The sequence below is a fragment of the Mobula hypostoma genome, chromosome 1, assembly GCF_963921235.1.
Source record: "Mobula hypostoma chromosome 1, sMobHyp1.1, whole genome shotgun sequence".
NCBI lineage: Eukaryota > Metazoa > Chordata > Chondrichthyes > Myliobatiformes > Myliobatidae > Mobula > Mobula hypostoma.
In genome coordinates, this window is record NC_086097.1 from 79,457,308 (window position 1) to 79,473,930 (window position 16,623).

The following is a 16,623-nucleotide window of genomic DNA, read 5'->3' on the forward strand; positions in this document are numbered from 1 at the left end:
ACGAAGCCAATGTCTAATTCAATTTAATACCACATCTTGAATGCCAAGCGACTGAACCTTCATCACTAACCTCCCATGTGGAACCTTGTCAAAGGCCTTGCTAAAGTTCTTGTAGACAACATCCACAGCCTTGCCTTCACCAACTTTCCAGGTAACTTCCTTGAAAAACTCCATAAGATTGGTTAGACATACACAAACTCAAGTTGACTATCCCTAATCAGTTCCTGCTATCAAAATAGTTATAAATCTGGTCCCTTAGAATATCTTCTAATAAATTTCCCAATACAAATGCCAGGCTCACCGTCCCATAATTTCCTGGCTTAATCTTAGAACCTTCCTTAAACAACAGAATAACATTTGCTTCTCCGGCACCTCATCTGTGGACAGGGATGTTTTAAATATCTCTGCTCAGCCCCCTGCAATTTCTGCACTAGCCTCCTCCAGGGTTCGAATGAACATCTTGTCAGACCTCAGGGCTTTATCTATCCTAATTTGCCTCAAGACAGCAAACACCTCCTCCTCTGTAATCTGTATCAGGTCCATGACCTTGTTGCTGCTTTGCCTCACTTCTATAGACTTTGTGTCCATCTCCTGATTAAATAGATACAAAAATTAAATTAAGATCTCCCTATCTCTTTTAGCTCCACTCTGATCTTCGAGAGGACCAATTTTGTCCCTTGTTATCCTTTTGCTCTTAATCTATCTGTATAAATCCTTAGGATTATCCTTCACCTTACCTGCAAGAGCAACTTCATGCCTTCTTCTAGCCCCCCTGATGTCCTCCTTATGTTTTCCCTTACACTCCTCAAGTACCTCATTTGATTTGTTCCTACCTGCCTTAATCTGCTATGCACCTCCTTTTTCTTAACCAGGGCCTCAATGTCTCTTGAATTATGGAACGAAGGTTCCATAAACCTATTGTCCTTGCCTTCAATTCTGACAGGAGCATACTAACTCTGTGCTCTCAAAATTTCACTTTTGAAGGCCTCCCACTTACCAAGTACATGTTTGCCAGAAAACAAGCTGTCCCAATTCACACTCTCCAGATACTTTCTGATACCATCAAAATTGCCCTTCTCCAATTTAGAATCTCAACTTGAGGTCTGACCTATCCCTTTCCCTAATTACCTTGAAACTAATGGTATTATGATTACTAGATGCAAAGAGTTTCCCTACACAAACATTTGTCACCTGCCCTGCCTCAATCCCTAATAGGAGAACTAGTATTACACTCTCTCTAGTTGTGACTTTTATGTACTGATCAAGAAAACTTTCCTGAACACATCTGACAAATGCTTTCCCATCCAGCCCTTTTACAGTAAGGGAGTCCCAGTCAATATATGGGAAGTTACAATCAGCTACTCTCATAACGTTATGTTTCTTGCAACAGTCGTCTGCAAACTCTCTACAAATTTGCTCCTCTAAACCCCATGGACTGTTGAATGGTCTACAATATATCCTATTAATACAGTCATACATTTCCTATTCCTCATTTCTACCTAAAAAGTCTTACTAGATGAGCCTTCCAGTCTGTCCTGTATGAGCACTGCCATGACATTTTCCCTGACTAGTAATGCCACTCCTCCATCTCTAATCCCTCCTGCACTATCATGTCCAAAATACTGGAACATTAAGCTGCCAGCCCTGCGCCTCCTGCAACCAAGTCTCGCTAATGGCTACAAAGTCATAATTCCATGTACTGATCTATGTGTTAAGTTCATCCTTCTTTCCTACAATACTCCTTGCATTGAAATATTAGTCACAGCATGCTCAACCCCTACAACTCTAGTTTAAATGCACCCTTCTCCCCCGTGCAGCACTAGCAAGTCTTCCTGCAGGATATCAGTCCCCCTCCAGTTCAGGTGCAAACCATCCCTTCTCTACAGGCCCCACCTTCACTAGGAGAGCCCAATGATCCAAAAATCTGAAGCCCTCCCTCCTCCATCATCTCCTTAACCATATGTTAAACGGTATGATCTTCCTTTTGCTGACCTCACTAGCACAGGTAGCAATCCTGAGATCACAACCCTGGGGTTCCTGAACTTCAAATTAGAACTTAACTCCCTTAATTCTTCAGCCCTCCTACTCATGTCATTGGTACCAACGTGGGCCACAGTCTTTGGCTGCTGACCCTCCCACTTAAGAATGTTGTGTACTGGATCCCAGATGTCCCTGACCCAGGTACCTGGGAGGAAACATACCATCTGGGAATCTTATTCTCATCCACAGAACCTCCTTTCTGTTCCCCTGACCAACAAATCCCCTAGCACTACAGCTTGCCTCTTCACCCCACTTCCCTTCTGGGCTACAGAGCCAGACTCAGTGCCAGAGACCTGTCTGCTGTGGTTTTCCTCTGCTATGTCATCTCCCCCCACCCCAACAGTATCCTGACCATCACCTGTGTCTTGCATGGAATGATCCAGAGTTCATCCAGTTCCAGCACCTTAACACAGTCTGCTACAAGCTGCTGCTGGATGCACTTCTTGCAGGTGTAGTTGTCAAGGACACTGAAGGTCACCCTGCCTTCCTACATCCCGCAAAAGGTGCATTCCACTATCCTGTCTGGCCTCCCAACGGCCCTAAATGTGCAATAAGAAAGAAAGAATAAATAACAAAAAATCTACCTATACCCAACACCTCTCTTCGTTGAAGCCTCGATGAACCAAAGGCTGAATTCCCCAGTCATACAATGGCCGCTCCAGTTAATCCTAACTTTAAAAAAAATTGCATCTTTGCAAGTGCTTAAAAACACACAATCCAGAGTGTTTTTAGGAACTGTGGTGCACAAAATGTGCCGACTGTCCCTGCACTCTTATTTTAAACTCTCTCTCCCCTCTATGCAGTCCAATATCTCCTCCTTATAACTGATTACTGTACAGGAATTGTTTGATAAAAGAGTAAGAATACTTCATATAGAACTAAGTGCAAGGAGAAATTCCACAAATACAAGGAAAATCCATGTGCTGAAGGAAATAAAGAAAGCATAAGGCACTTTGATCCATGGTGTGTTGATTATTTGAGAGACACAAACAATCTGCTGGAGGGACTCATCAAGTTGAGGATTTGTTGGCGGTGGGGGGGGGATGGAGGTAAGGAATTGTTGATGTTTCAGGTCAAAACTCTGCATCAGGACAGGGTTTAATCTGAAATGTTGACAATTCCTTTCCTCTTGAGATCGCATTCGACTGAGTTCTTCCTGCAAATTGTTTCTTGCACCAAAATCCAGCATCTGCAGACTATTACATCCCTATTTGATAGAGCTACCAAATTAGCCTTGAGTTCTGCATTTCTACTTCCATTTTTGTATATTTTCCCTGTATAATTCCATTTTGAATGCTACTATTCAATCTTCTTCCCTTTTCTTTTCAGAAAGTGCATTCCAATTTGCACCAATTCATCATTTGTACTACCTCAATGTACTATGGTATGATTTGAACAGTATGAACAGTATGCAAGATGAGAGTTTCACTGTACCTCAATACATGTGACAATAATAAATCAATTCCAACTCCATTCAAAAATTGCCCCATATTTTCTCTGGCTCCTTTTGTCAATCACTTTATATATGTAGTTTCTGGGTGCTGGAATTGCTGTTGAGAGGAAGGGCTATTTTAATTTACTTTATCAAAACAAGATTTTGAACACGGTTATCAAACATCTGCTTATCTATCTCAATTTGAAAGAAAACCTCTGAGTATTTCTACATAACCGAAGTCCCATATCTCCGTCTGTATTCACAGCAAGACCATGACATTCTTCTTCAGTGTGGTACAGGATTGATCACCATATCATCTGGGATGTAACCTTACATATCTACAAACCCTTTGTAAGTTAACTTTATGTATCTAAATTTAGTTTTCTTTGCTTTGGTAACCAATATAAAAAGTGAATGTTTCTACATACATTTTTAACGTGACCTTCTCAACTACAGTCGCCAGTAAAGATTTGTGTACTAACATGACCAGGTTATGTATCCCTTTAAAACTTAGTTCCTAGTGGCAACTCTCATTCTCTTAACTAAAATTTTATCACTGTACTTTTCTTTGTTAATATAATTTTGTCTCATGAAGGAATGTTTTACTAGTCAGTGAAACAGCAATGCTCCATGGATAGATGTTGTGGAATTATCCTTATCCACTGAACCTGTGAGTAGAACAATACATTAATGAGAAAATTTTCAGCATTGTAATATTTAGACTGATATCAAGTGCTATTGAATTTTCCAAGGCTTAAAAAACTGAAATTTAAAATTCTCATGGTGCTTACATATGACGGCCCTGGTAAGTTCCTGCTCATCCTGCTAGAAGTATCTCCCATATAAAATGGTGAAATGTCTCCCATACTACCAGCCACAGCAGTTCACTTCAGCCGGTCTGATGGCAGACTACATTTCGCCCAAGGTGGACGTGAAGTCTGCAGTCAACGAGCTATAGTCCATGATCAACAGTGTTGAAATGAGATAGCATGAAACCCTTTTTACCACTGCTGGTTACTTCAACCAAACCAACTTTCAAGAGTTTGTTACCAAAAAAATTACCAGCTCACCTTCAAACCACCAGGGCTCCAAACATCCTCGACCATCATTACACAACCATTAAAGTTGCCTACTGAGCTAACCCAACACACCCCCACCCCAAACTTTGGTAACTCAAATGACCAGACAATACTCCTCCTCGTATACCACCAAGAGCTGAAATATGACGATCCGGTAAAGAAGGTTGTACTGTGCTGGTCTGAGGAAATAGATGAGCCTCTACACGACTGCTTTGAGGTGGTAGACTGGTCCATATTTAAAGATTCTGCAGCCATGCCTGGATGAATGTCAACGCATCATGGACACCATCAGCAAGCGTCTTGAGGACTGTGTACAAAAGAGGATGATCCTGGTGTCTCAAACTGGAAACCATGGATTAATTGGGAGATCAATTAACTGTGTAGTTCAAATCAGGTGACCCTGATATGTAGAAGGAAATGAGAAACAACTTCCATAAGTTATTAGAGTTGCCAGGAGGTAGTATCAATCCAAAATTAAATCAATTGTGGCTACGGCAGCATCACTGACACCAGCATGTCCCTTCTTGATGAAGTTAATGCATTCTATGCATGTTTTGAAGACAAGGAGATTGGAACATTACTACCCACCCGACATCCTCTGATGCATCTGAATCCAAAGTCACCATTACAAATATATGATCAGTTTTCCAGACAATGAACTTGTGGAAAGCATCAGGCTTGGATGGTGTTCCTGGTCATACCCTTAGATTCTGTGCTGATCAGCTAGCAGGGATATTCCCTGCCTCATTCTGAGGTTCCCATCTGCTTTAAGACCACTATCATCCTGGTACCTAAGAAAAACAAAGTAATCTGCCTCAAAGACTACTTCCTGGTGGCTCTGACATCCACCGTCATGAAGTGCTTCAGAAGACTGGTCATGGCACCCACCAACTCCAGCCTCCCAGACAACCTCGTCTCACTGCAATTTGCCTACCTCTGAAAGAGGTCTATGGCAGATGCAATCTCCTGGGCCCAACACTCTTGAGCATATGGAGAGTAAAGACACCTTTATTAGACTATTGTTTAATGACTACAGCTCTGATTCAATACCATAAATCAAGCAAACACATCTCCAAACTCCTAGACCTGGGACTTGACACCTCCCTTTGTAGGTGGAATCCTTGACTTCCTGACCAACAGACTGCAATCAGTAAGGATAGGTAGCAACACATCCACCATGATTATTCTCAGCACTGGCCCCCCACAAGGCTGCATCCTCAGTGCCATACTCTACTCCCTGTCCATCTCTGGAGACAGACTGTCCACTGACATCTTCTACAAGCCCACTGACTCTCATAACTACCTCGATTATACCTCTTCCCACCTCACCACATGCAAAAATGCCATTCCCTATTCCCAGTTCCTCCGTCTCCGCCGCATCTGCTCTGAGGATGAGGCTTTCCGTTCCAGGACATCTCAAATGTCGTCTTTCTTTAAGGATCGTGGTTTCCCTTCTACCGTCATCAATGATGCCCTCACCTGCATCTCCTCCATTTCCCGCACTTTGGCCCTCACCCCATCCTCCCGCAACCACAACAGGGACAGAGTTCCCCTTGTCCTTACCTACCACCCCACCAGCCTCTGGATCCAGCACATTATCCTCCGCAACTTCTGCCACCTTCAACAGGACCCCACCACTAAGCACATCTTTCCCTCTTCACCCCTCTCCGCTTTCCGCAGGGATCGGTCCCTCCACGACTCCCTGATCCACACGTCCCTCCCCACTGATCTCCCACCCAGCACTTATCCCTGTAAGTGTAAGTGCTACACCTGTCCCTACACCTTATCTCTTGCAACCATTCAGGACCCCAAACAGTCCTTCCAGGTGAGACAACACTTCACTTGTGATTCTGTTGGGGTCATCTATTGCATCCTGTGCTCCCGGTGTGGCCTCCTCTACATCGGCGAAACTCGAAGCAGATTGGGGGACCGCTTTGTCGAGCACCTCCAGTCTGTCCGCCACAACAGACAGGATCTCGCGGTAGCCACCCACTTCAACTCTGCTTCCCATTCCCATTCAGATATGTCCATACATGGCCTCCTCTACTGCCATGATGAGGCTAATCTCAGGCTGGAGGAGCAACACCTCATATACCATCTAGGTAGTCTCCAGCCCCTTGGTATGAACATAGAATTCTCCAAATTCCGGTAATTCCCTCCCTCTCCCTTCCTCTATCTCTATTTCACTCTACCCCCTCCCCCAGCTCCCTCATGGTTCCGCCTCCTTCTTCTACCACCCATTGTTTTCAGGGCTATGACATTAATGCTTCCCCTCCCCCACCCCTTTGTCTTTGAAATTACTGGTCTATCAACTGACGCTACAAGCATTCTTCAAATCCTTCCCCATCTTTCATTCTTCAGTCCTGAAGAAGGGTTCCGGCCCGAAACGTCGACTCATTGTTTCTGACTGATGCTGCCCGACCTGCTGAGTTCATCCAGCGTACTGAAAGTGTTGTAATGAATTGATCTGTGTGAATGGGATGCATGAGAAGTTTTTCACTGTACCTTGGTACATGTGACAATAATAAACCAATAATTTAAAAGTGAAATTAGGCAAAAATTAACCAGTGAATTTGTAGATTATAGTTAATTTATGCAAACAAATATTAGACAAACAGAGATAACTATGAAATTAAAAAAGTAATCTTCCCCTTCTTTCAGTATAAGTTCTTAAAAAAATGATCAGATGTTCCAACATAGCTAACCTGGTCACTAAAGCAAAATGGCATTTGGTTCATGATATAAAGGGGAGATGATGAAATTGTAGACACTTCCATGATCATAATGCCTTTAACCTCTTTCGACATTGCAGAATTTGTTCCTTAATAGCAATGCACAATAAAAAAAACCAACAGATTTATTGAGTGTAAAATTTTTCAAAGCTATTTTCCAAATTGCACCGTGACAATGTAACTACGGCACAAACACAGCAAGAAATAAGTTTCTTTTAAAAACATTGAGTATCTTCTCAGATAAATTTTAACAATGATCAAGGATTTTTATTAATATTTAATATCATTACAGAAAATGTTATGGTACAGTGTTGTTAAATGTCTTTCATCGCTAGGAATTACCACATGATTTGCTGGTACACTATTATCTGTACAATATCAATCTTTGTATTACTGTACACTTTTTTTTAAATTGGTAAAAAGGCTGTCAGCACTTAAGGAAGCAATTTCTTTGTTCAAATGAAAGTTTTCCAATTCCTGTCCAACTAGGTGGTCAGCTGAGACAGGTGGCTTCTAGGAAATATCCCCGTCAATGGCACTGGGAGGGTAATACACCAATCCAGTCCATTCTAGCCACTCTGCTTTTGGCACTGAGCACATGAACACAAGATACAAGATAAAGAACAAGCAAAGCTCTTTGTGAAGCAATTATGTTGCGTACTAATAAGGATAATAGCTGTGTTTATCTAAGCTGGTATAAAGTAAGCAGACAGCCTTGCTAGTAGCATAAGTATCTGTATCTGAAGATGAGAAAACACAAGTTTAGCAGGCACCTACCGCTGTCTATCAAAAGCTACTGCTATTAGACCTGGCATTAAACACACAAAGCAACTGTAATGAAAGAGAAACTTTGCCCTGGGTATGATACAGAATGGATTCAATGGATTTCTTTCTCTCTCGTGTTTCATTTACTTTATCTGATTCCTTTTTGAAATTATTTCAAAATCAACATTGGTCAATTTTATCCAAATCATTAAAAACTAATGGTGCCATTCCATTACAGGATACAGTCAATGATATGTAGACATGCACCAACCCTCCTCTTGTCTGACATCATAGTCTTCCAATCACCATGACATCTACCACTTCACCCTTATGGAGCTCCACGTACTGCTCTGTCTTTGGAGGTAGCATCAACAGTCCATTGGCACTTCGCATACTCATCAGACGGCTACTCATCTGATTCCCTGCAGAAAAGGCAAAACGTAATTTCAAAAATCCATCAGAAAATCATTGCAGATGGCACAAAGCTGAGTCAAAACAGAAAATAGAATGTGAATTAATGTTCCAGGTTAACACCCATTCACCTTTATTGGCAGTGGAGGAATGACAAAGAAAATTTTGTCTTTGACTTCCCAAACCTCCCATGCAGGTGCCTTGCTGAGCACCCCCTGATCCTATGTACCTAGAGGTCTCACATTGATCTCATCAATCACCTCACAGAGAGGAGAAGTGGAAGCAGATTATCTTTGCTCCTGGGAGAGAGCTAGGAAGCTATCACCTCCTCAATAATGGATTCCAGAATTTTTCAGACAATTTATGGCAGCAAGCAGGGTTTCATTTTCAATTTACTAGAAACTTTAGAGAATCTGGGGAAAATTAGAGAATGCTTTCCCCTCAGTTGTAGGTGGTATCAGAATCTCAGCTGGTTACTACAACTGAATGATGTTCTTATCTCAACACTAGTATTTTTTCCTTGCAGTACCTCAGAAGTTTGATGTTTTAAATGAAAAAGGGGTAAAGATAAAACTGTGATGATGGGTGAGGGAAAGAAAAGGGGCATCAAGACATCTTGTGAATCAGAAGAGATAGTGGATGAATGGGAGGTAAGATATCGGAGACCATCATATATCATACCATCATGGTCTCAATTCTGTCACTGGCCATGGTCTCAGCAAAGGACACCTGAACAATGGGCAGTACAATCTATTCCACGGGGCTAGCATACAAAGATGCACATGTCTGCTATGGTTAGCTTCTGCCTCACATAACTTTAACTTTGAGTAACTTATCACACAATTGAGAGAGAAATGTGTACCTCTCTATTATGTAAGGTGAGGGTCTTGGTGGAACAGCTGACAGTGCATGCAGCGTGGGATGCACGTGCAGCATTGCTAAATGTGTAAGAGTATAGTGAGGATGTTCATCAACTGTGGCTGAGGCCAGTGGTGCAGTTGCTAAGATGTGGTACTTAAAATTTATTCAATGATTTAATGATATTAAACTTCGAACAGTACTCTTCATGGTTTTAGGAGTTTGACTCTTGGTAAGAAGCTCCGAGATTATTCATTTCCATTGCCTGTTGAGTGCTTGCTTACAGGGCCTGCTGACTCACTGTAGACACTGGACTTCTCTCCTACCTCACACTTCCTTTAACAAGGCTTTCAAGGCAACAGCTAAAATCAACAGAGCCACTCTATCTGAGTACATGTAATTCTTCAACGTTTCTCAGGTCAACTTCAGTTTTTAATGAAGATTGTTTTACACAGGTAAAACACAATAAATACTTTAATGTCTTTGTAAAGTTTAATAACATTAAAACGAATGTTTGCACGTTTGCCTCTAAATTTCTCTTCAATGATTGCCAAACAATCATTTGACAATTACAGGACAAGATAAAGAAAAGTAGTTACTTCTTTGGCTCCATGTTATGGCATAGAACTTACAATGAATGGAAGCGTACATTATGTTTTTCATATAACAGTTGGCGAATTGTACTGCCCATATTGTATCATCAAATTATATGTAATTCAATGAAAATTCAGAACTATATCAACTCTCAGTCCTAGACTTGCTCACCAAATAAATAAGCCAGGCGATTATTAACACTGCATAATATTATTATTGTTCAGAAAATAAACTGATAGATTGTCACTGGCAAAGATTCTTCCCAATATACTTCAAAGAACTACACAAGCCTATGCCTATAAATAATAGACAGAAGATTGTACACTATTTGACTTCAGCAGCATCATTGTGCACACTGGAGAATTGATATATCTGGCCATCCTGCCTTTGGATATGTGGATTGTGTCCAGAAATGAAGACACACAAGGAAATTTTTTTTGCTAATTAGAGCATTCTCCAAGTGTGGCAAAAAAAACAGTACAATTATTATATTTCCCAAGTTGGTAAATAACTGTACAATATATTGTACAAAACTATATACATCTGTTATACTATTTTAGTGAAACCCTTATCACATGATATATTGTTATTTTCAAATACAAGTTACTATTCAATAATTGTTTCAAACATCTTACCTGTACTCTGTGCCCATGGCAATGGTTCCTGGTGGTGCCAAGTCAGAATACAGCGGTGGTATTCGGGTCGTGGATCCAGCTTCACATCACAGGACAACTGTAGAATGATAGAATTAAAAGGAAATTGATTGTTAACTTTCCCACATAAAACAGATGAATACAATCAGTAATGTATTCTATATATCTTTCTAAATGAAAATCATGTATGGCCCCAGGAAGGGTGTTAAAATATCAAATACACACATCATATTGCATAATTTGCAATCTTTAAAACACAGAGGAAGAACTTCCACATCAAATAGGATGAAGTGTATAAAAATGCACAAAAGTTGATATTGTTTTCAAAAGTTGACATTGCAAATTAGACTCTCCATGTCATTCTATGATTAAGATAAAAAGGGGTTTTGAACTGTCTTGCTGATTATTACTCAAGATCACTTGTGTTGGCTTTGATGAAAGATCAGTGAGTGGTCTAGGAGAAGTAGTCAATGTTTCAGTCCTAATATAGAATTTTGACCCAAAATGTTGACAATTTCTTTCTCCCTACAGATGCTGTTCAACCTCCTGAGTTTGTCCAGCAGATTATTTGCTGATGAAAACAAGGCAACAGAGGACCATGAAAGACCTAGCGTTACAGCAAGTTAGAATGATAAGGCCACAGGGAAGAGTAAGTCTAAGGGTAAGAAATTTAAATGTGAGATAATGAAGCATTAGTAGTTAATGCAGGGTTAAAAATCAATTAAGGCAATGTACTGGACAAAGGCAACACTACAGCTCAGATCTGGCCTGCAGAGCTTCTATGTACTCTCAGTGGACTGGGTGGGGGTGGGGAATAGGGTTATGAGCAGAGGTGGATTTCAAGCAGCCAATAGGTAAAATGGAATATGAAAATGACCAAGATATTAAATGTAAATTTAAATAGCAAATAAAGTAGTGATGTCATAAAATACAATCAGGTAGTCTTCCTACAGTAGTATATGTACATTTGGTTGGAATCTCTATTGGAAATGGACTTGGAATTAGTTTATTAGTGTCACATGTATTGAGATACAGGGCAAGTCCATCTTGTGTTCTGTTCATACAGATCCAATCATTACACAGTGTGTTGAGGTAGAACAAGGAAAAACAATAACATATTGCAGAATAAAGTGTAGCAGCTAAGAGAAAGGGCAGTGCAAGTAAACAACAGATCATAACAAGGAAGATTGCGAGGTCAAGAGTCCATCACACTAAGGAACAATTTAATAGTCTTGTAACAATGGGGTAGAAGCTGTCTTTGAGCCTGGAGGTACATGTTTTCAGGCTTTTGTATCTCCTGCCTGTTCAAAGAGGGAGAGGGGGTAGAGAAAATGCCCAGGGTAGGTACAGTCTTTGATAAAGCTGGGTACTTTACTGAGGCAATGACAAGTTTAGGCAGAATCTATAAAGAGGAGGCCGGTTTCCGTGATGTGCTGAACTGCGTCCACAACTCTCTACAGTTTCTTGTGGTCATGGGCAGAGCAGTGGTTATACCAAGCAGTGATGCCTCCAGATAGGATGTGTTATATGGTGGATTGATGGGGATATGCCAAATTTCTTTGGCCTCCTGAGGAAGTAGATGCATTGGTGACTTTCCTTGGCCATGGTGTCAACATGGTTGGACCAGGACAAACTATTGGTGATGTTCAGTCCTCGATACTTAAAGTTTTCCACTCTCTCAACCTCAGTACTGCTGATGTAGACAGGGCACCATGTGCACTGTTCCCCTTGTTGAAATCAATTGCCAGCTATTTTATTTTGATGGGGATTGTGGAAAAGGTTGTTGTCGTGATATCTTATTACTAAGTTTTTGATTGCTTTTCTGTACTCCAGCTCATCATTATTTGAGCCATCCCTACAGTGGTATCATCTGCAAAGTTGTAGATGGGAATTGGAGCACAATCTGGCCACGTAGTGATGAATGTACAGGGAGTAGAGCTGAAGACGTGACCTGTGGAGCACCAGTGCTTAGAATAATTGTGGAGGAGGTATTGCTGCCTATCCTCACTGATTGTAGTCTGTTGGTCAGGGAGTTAAGGATACAGTTGCAGAGGTTTGAGAATAAGTGGAGCATCTGCCTTTACAACAAATCTGATTCAATCAGATTTGGTGGTAATGGGAAGACGGAATTTTTGCTGAATATAGGGACTCTTGGCATAGGACAAAGATACTGTAATAGCTTTGGCCATCCAATAATCAATAGAGTTTGCAGCTTATTTAATATTGACTATATTGAGACAATGAAAGCATTAGGGAAGTTGATAGATTAATGCTACTGTAACATTATTGGCATGGGGTAACCTGCAGGGAACCTTTGGTAAATCCTTCTGTGATATTATCAGAGCAAAAACAGAAACAACTCCGAGATATTTTGGCTTAGGTTGGATGAGTAAATGTTATTTAAAGCTCAATCTTGTAAAGCTAAATACGAAGCAAAGATAAGAGTGAGTTATCAGTCACTTGTGACCTTGGATTCACAGAGGATGGTAAAGGATAGAACATCATGTTTATGAACAGAAAGTATGCTTTATGGATTTGTTTAGGAAGGAGTCAGCACGTCAGCTTGGAAATCATTCACAAAAATCAGGAAAGAAAGTTGGGAGTTAGTGGGAATAGGGTTTGAGGCATAGAAAGTTGATCACATGGGCAAAGCATGAAAGATAACTGGGAAGAAGCTATAAAGGGATGAGAGTTCAGGACTGGCTTGTTTGGGATACAGGAAAGGTTTGGATTAAAGTGGACAAGGATTTGAGAACAGCAGCAGAGGCAGTCACGTTGACAGTCAGATTGTCTCAGCTCAACCATACATCTGTTCAATAATGGAAGACTGACAGTGCAAGTGTAACTTCTTCCAGGTTCTGTCCAATGCTTTCTAAAGATGGAATAAATGAAGGGAAAAACTGATATTAGATGCATTTGGATTAAAGTATTGACGTAGACTGTTGAACAGTGCTTAATAATATTGGAGTATCCTAATAATAGCTGGAAGAACTCCTATCATTTTATTATAAGAATGTATTTTGCCTCATAAATTTTAAAAAACAATCAAAAGATTCTGTAAGCACGAGGAATTCTGCAGATGCTGGAAATTCAAGCAACACACATCAAAGTTGCTGGTGAACGTAGCAGGCCAGGCAGCATCTCTAGGAAGAGGTACAGTCGACGTTTCGGGCCGAGACCCTTTGTCAGGACTAACTGAAGAAAGAGCTAGTCAGAGATTTGAAAGTGGGAGGGAGAGGGATGGAGACAAGAGCTGGACAGGTGATTGGCAAAAGAGATATGAGAGGATCATGGGACAGGAGGCCCAGGGAGAAAGAAAAGGGGGAGGGGGAGAACCCAGAGGATGGGCAAGGGGTGAGAGGGACAGAGGGAGAAAAAGGAGAGAGAGAGAAAGAATGTGTGTATATAAATAAATAATGGATGGGGTACGAGGGGGACTCCTGATGAAGGGTCTCGGCCCGAAACGTTGACTGTACCTCTTCTTAGATTTGCTGCCTGGCCTGCTGCATTCAAAAGATTCTGTGTTCGGTATGCATGTTTCATCTCAATGCAAATTCAGTAATATCAAGGGGTCCATGAGAGAATTATAGCCAGTTTAGGAACCAATGTATTTATGTCTCAGTTGTTATAATATCTAGGTTAGATTTAAAACTGAAAAACTTCGATTATTTTCAATATTAATGTCACTTCCTAACTCATGAAATTGAGTATGTCATAACATGGAATCAGCTGCTGCACTCACACTTGACACGATCAAATGGCAATGATTCTAGAACAGAAAGTCTTTAAATAAATTATCTGACTCTGCTGATTAGGTATATGTAACCATACTTCACGTAAACCTTTGGTATCCTATGCCTGAATATGATTTAACAGATTGTAATGGGCATGATCCTGCTGCAAATGTCAATATATTTAGCTTGCTTTTACTTCCTCTCAATATTTATAAAATCCAGCCAAAACCTGTAAAGAACAAGCTAGTTAGAGAATTAGACAGAGGGAAAATGCTGTGCCAAGTCTGCGGTCATGATTAGTTGGCTGAATCAAAGGCATCAGCTGGACAGTGACTTAGTCATTTCAGAACAATAGGACCATTCACACACCTCAAAAGCAACATTTTTGAGGGAGGGTCTGTAATCAACAAAGACTGTGTGATCAATCCAGTTTACATAAGTCTCAGGACAGTAGCTAGGTCATTTCAAGAGCCAGAAAATAAAAAGTGGGAAGTGAGAAGTACAGCATGAGATACCACAGTGCAATGATCATGTCTGGCAAAGGTGATACAGATAGAAAAACTGAAATTACACACGGTCTGGAGAAAAGTTCAAGTTCAAGTTTATTGTCATCTGACTCTGTGTGTGTGTGTATCTAATCACAAACAAGAGAAAATCTGCAGATGCTGGAAATCCAAGCAACACACACAAAATGCTGGAGGATCTCAGTAGGCCACGCAGCATCCATGGAAAAGAGTACAGTCGATGTATTGGGCTGAGACACTTCAGCTCAGTATCTACAAGACTTTTGCAATTTACAGAAAAGTTGAATGGACTATGCAAACACAGACTGTGTGGGATGCTTTAAGGGAGAATCACATTGCAGTATAGAAGCAGTTCAAAAGCTCTGACAATTCTTTGAGAGACTGTTACAAGCATAATTTTACTAATGTAAGCACAGTATTGTGTAACCAGAGAGCACCAAGACAGTCAAGTCAACTGAAAGCCTAGCATTTGATCCAGAAAGGAAAGATCAGAGATGATTGTTTTGTGACTTTAAAAGTGATAGTGAGAAGAGGGGTTTCTACACTGAGTCAGGATGTAAAGTGATGTGAAAGAGGAGGCATAAAAATGGAGTAACTAAAAAGCAACCATAGAAGAAGTGTTAAAGCTATATTCATGTTTTCCTGTAATATGCTAATACATCGCGAAATTTAACATACTGCAGCTACTTATAAGGCTTATTAACACTTATTAAGTTTATTGCGGACAGTTTAGTGCTTATAGGTGATACATAGAAATTTTAAAAAAACTATGCAAATTTATGAAGATTATTATAGAGTCATAGAGCATTATAGCATAGAAACAGGTCTTTTGGCTGGTTAGTCAGGGCTGAACTGTATTCTGGCTAACCTATTGACCCACATCTGGACCACAGCCCTCCATATCCTTCCTGTCCACTTACTTATCCAAATTTCTCTAAATGTTGAAATGGAACCCGCAACCACCAGTTCTACCGGCAGCTCGTTCCACACTCAATCCACCTACTGAGTGAAGAAGCTCCCCCTCAGGTTCCACTTAAATATTTCACCTTTCACCCTTATAACCTCTAATTCTAGTCTCATCCAACCTCAGTGGAAAAAGACTGCTTGCGCTTACAGTATTTTATCGATAACCCTCATAATTTTATATACCTCGATCAGGGAGGGTGAGGAAACGTCAACTCAGACCATGAGAGGCCTGCATTGGGCATTTTCATGCCTTACAAGGCGCAGGTTGGAAGTTTGTGTGGGGCGCCACTCCTCGCACAGACACTCGAGCAATGTGTGATTAAGTGCCTTGCTCAAGGGCACAAACACGCTGCCACAGCTGAGGCTCGAACTAGCTACCTTGAGATCACTAGATGAATGTCTTAACCACTTGGCCACGTGCCCAACACCAATACCTCGATCAAATCTCCCCTTATTCTCCTAAACTCAAGGGACTCAAGTCCTGGCAACATCCTTGTAAATTTTCTCTGCACTCTTAATTTAATTGATATCTTACCTGGGGTAGGGGGCCGGAACTACGCACAATACTCCAAATTAGGCCTCACCAATGTTTTTTATACTTCAGTATAACATCACAATTCCTGTTCTTAATACTTTGATTTATGAAGACCAACGTGCCATAAGCTCGCTTTACGACCTTATCTACCTGTGCCACCACTTTCAAGGAATTATGGATCTGTATTCCTAGATTTCTCAATTCGACCACACTCCACAATGTTCTACCATTCACTGTGCAAGTCCTACCCTGTTTGTCCTCTTAAAGTACAATACCTCACATTTGCCTGCATTACAT

At 40.9% G+C, this 16,623-nt stretch overlaps 1 protein-coding gene and 1 long non-coding RNA gene across 13 annotated transcripts in view; one reads left to right on the forward strand and one right to left on the reverse strand.

Moving 5' to 3' along the window:
• The window catches only part of LOC134348352 (uncharacterized), a 37,758-nt gene that overhangs the window by 19,825 nt on the left and 1,310 nt on the right, over positions 1-16,623 (forward strand). For all 4 annotated transcript variants that reach the window (XR_010018401.1, XR_010018400.1, XR_010018403.1 and 1 more), the window contains 2 exons: positions 3,741-3,826; positions 11,099-11,228. This is a non-coding gene — a long non-coding RNA (uncharacterized LOC134348352). The remainder of the gene's footprint in view (positions 1-3,740; positions 3,827-11,098; positions 11,229-16,623) is intronic.
• LOC134348279 (gephyrin) overlaps positions 7,204-16,623 on the reverse strand; it is a 684,809-nt gene continuing 675,389 nt past the window's right edge. For 2 of the 9 annotated variants that reach the window (XM_063051417.1, XM_063051452.1), the window contains 2 exons: positions 10,550-10,646; positions 7,205-8,473 (listed from right to left, as the gene is read on the reverse strand). In XM_063051417.1, coding sequence (XP_062907487.1) covers positions 8,340-8,473; positions 10,550-10,646 — 231 coding nt within the window. In that variant the 3' untranslated portion in view covers positions 7,205-8,339. Of the gene's footprint in view, positions 8,474-10,549; positions 10,647-16,623 lie in introns of all 9 variants that reach the window. The other 7 variants (XM_063051427.1, XM_063051436.1, XM_063051467.1 and 4 more) reach the window with 6 other exon arrangements.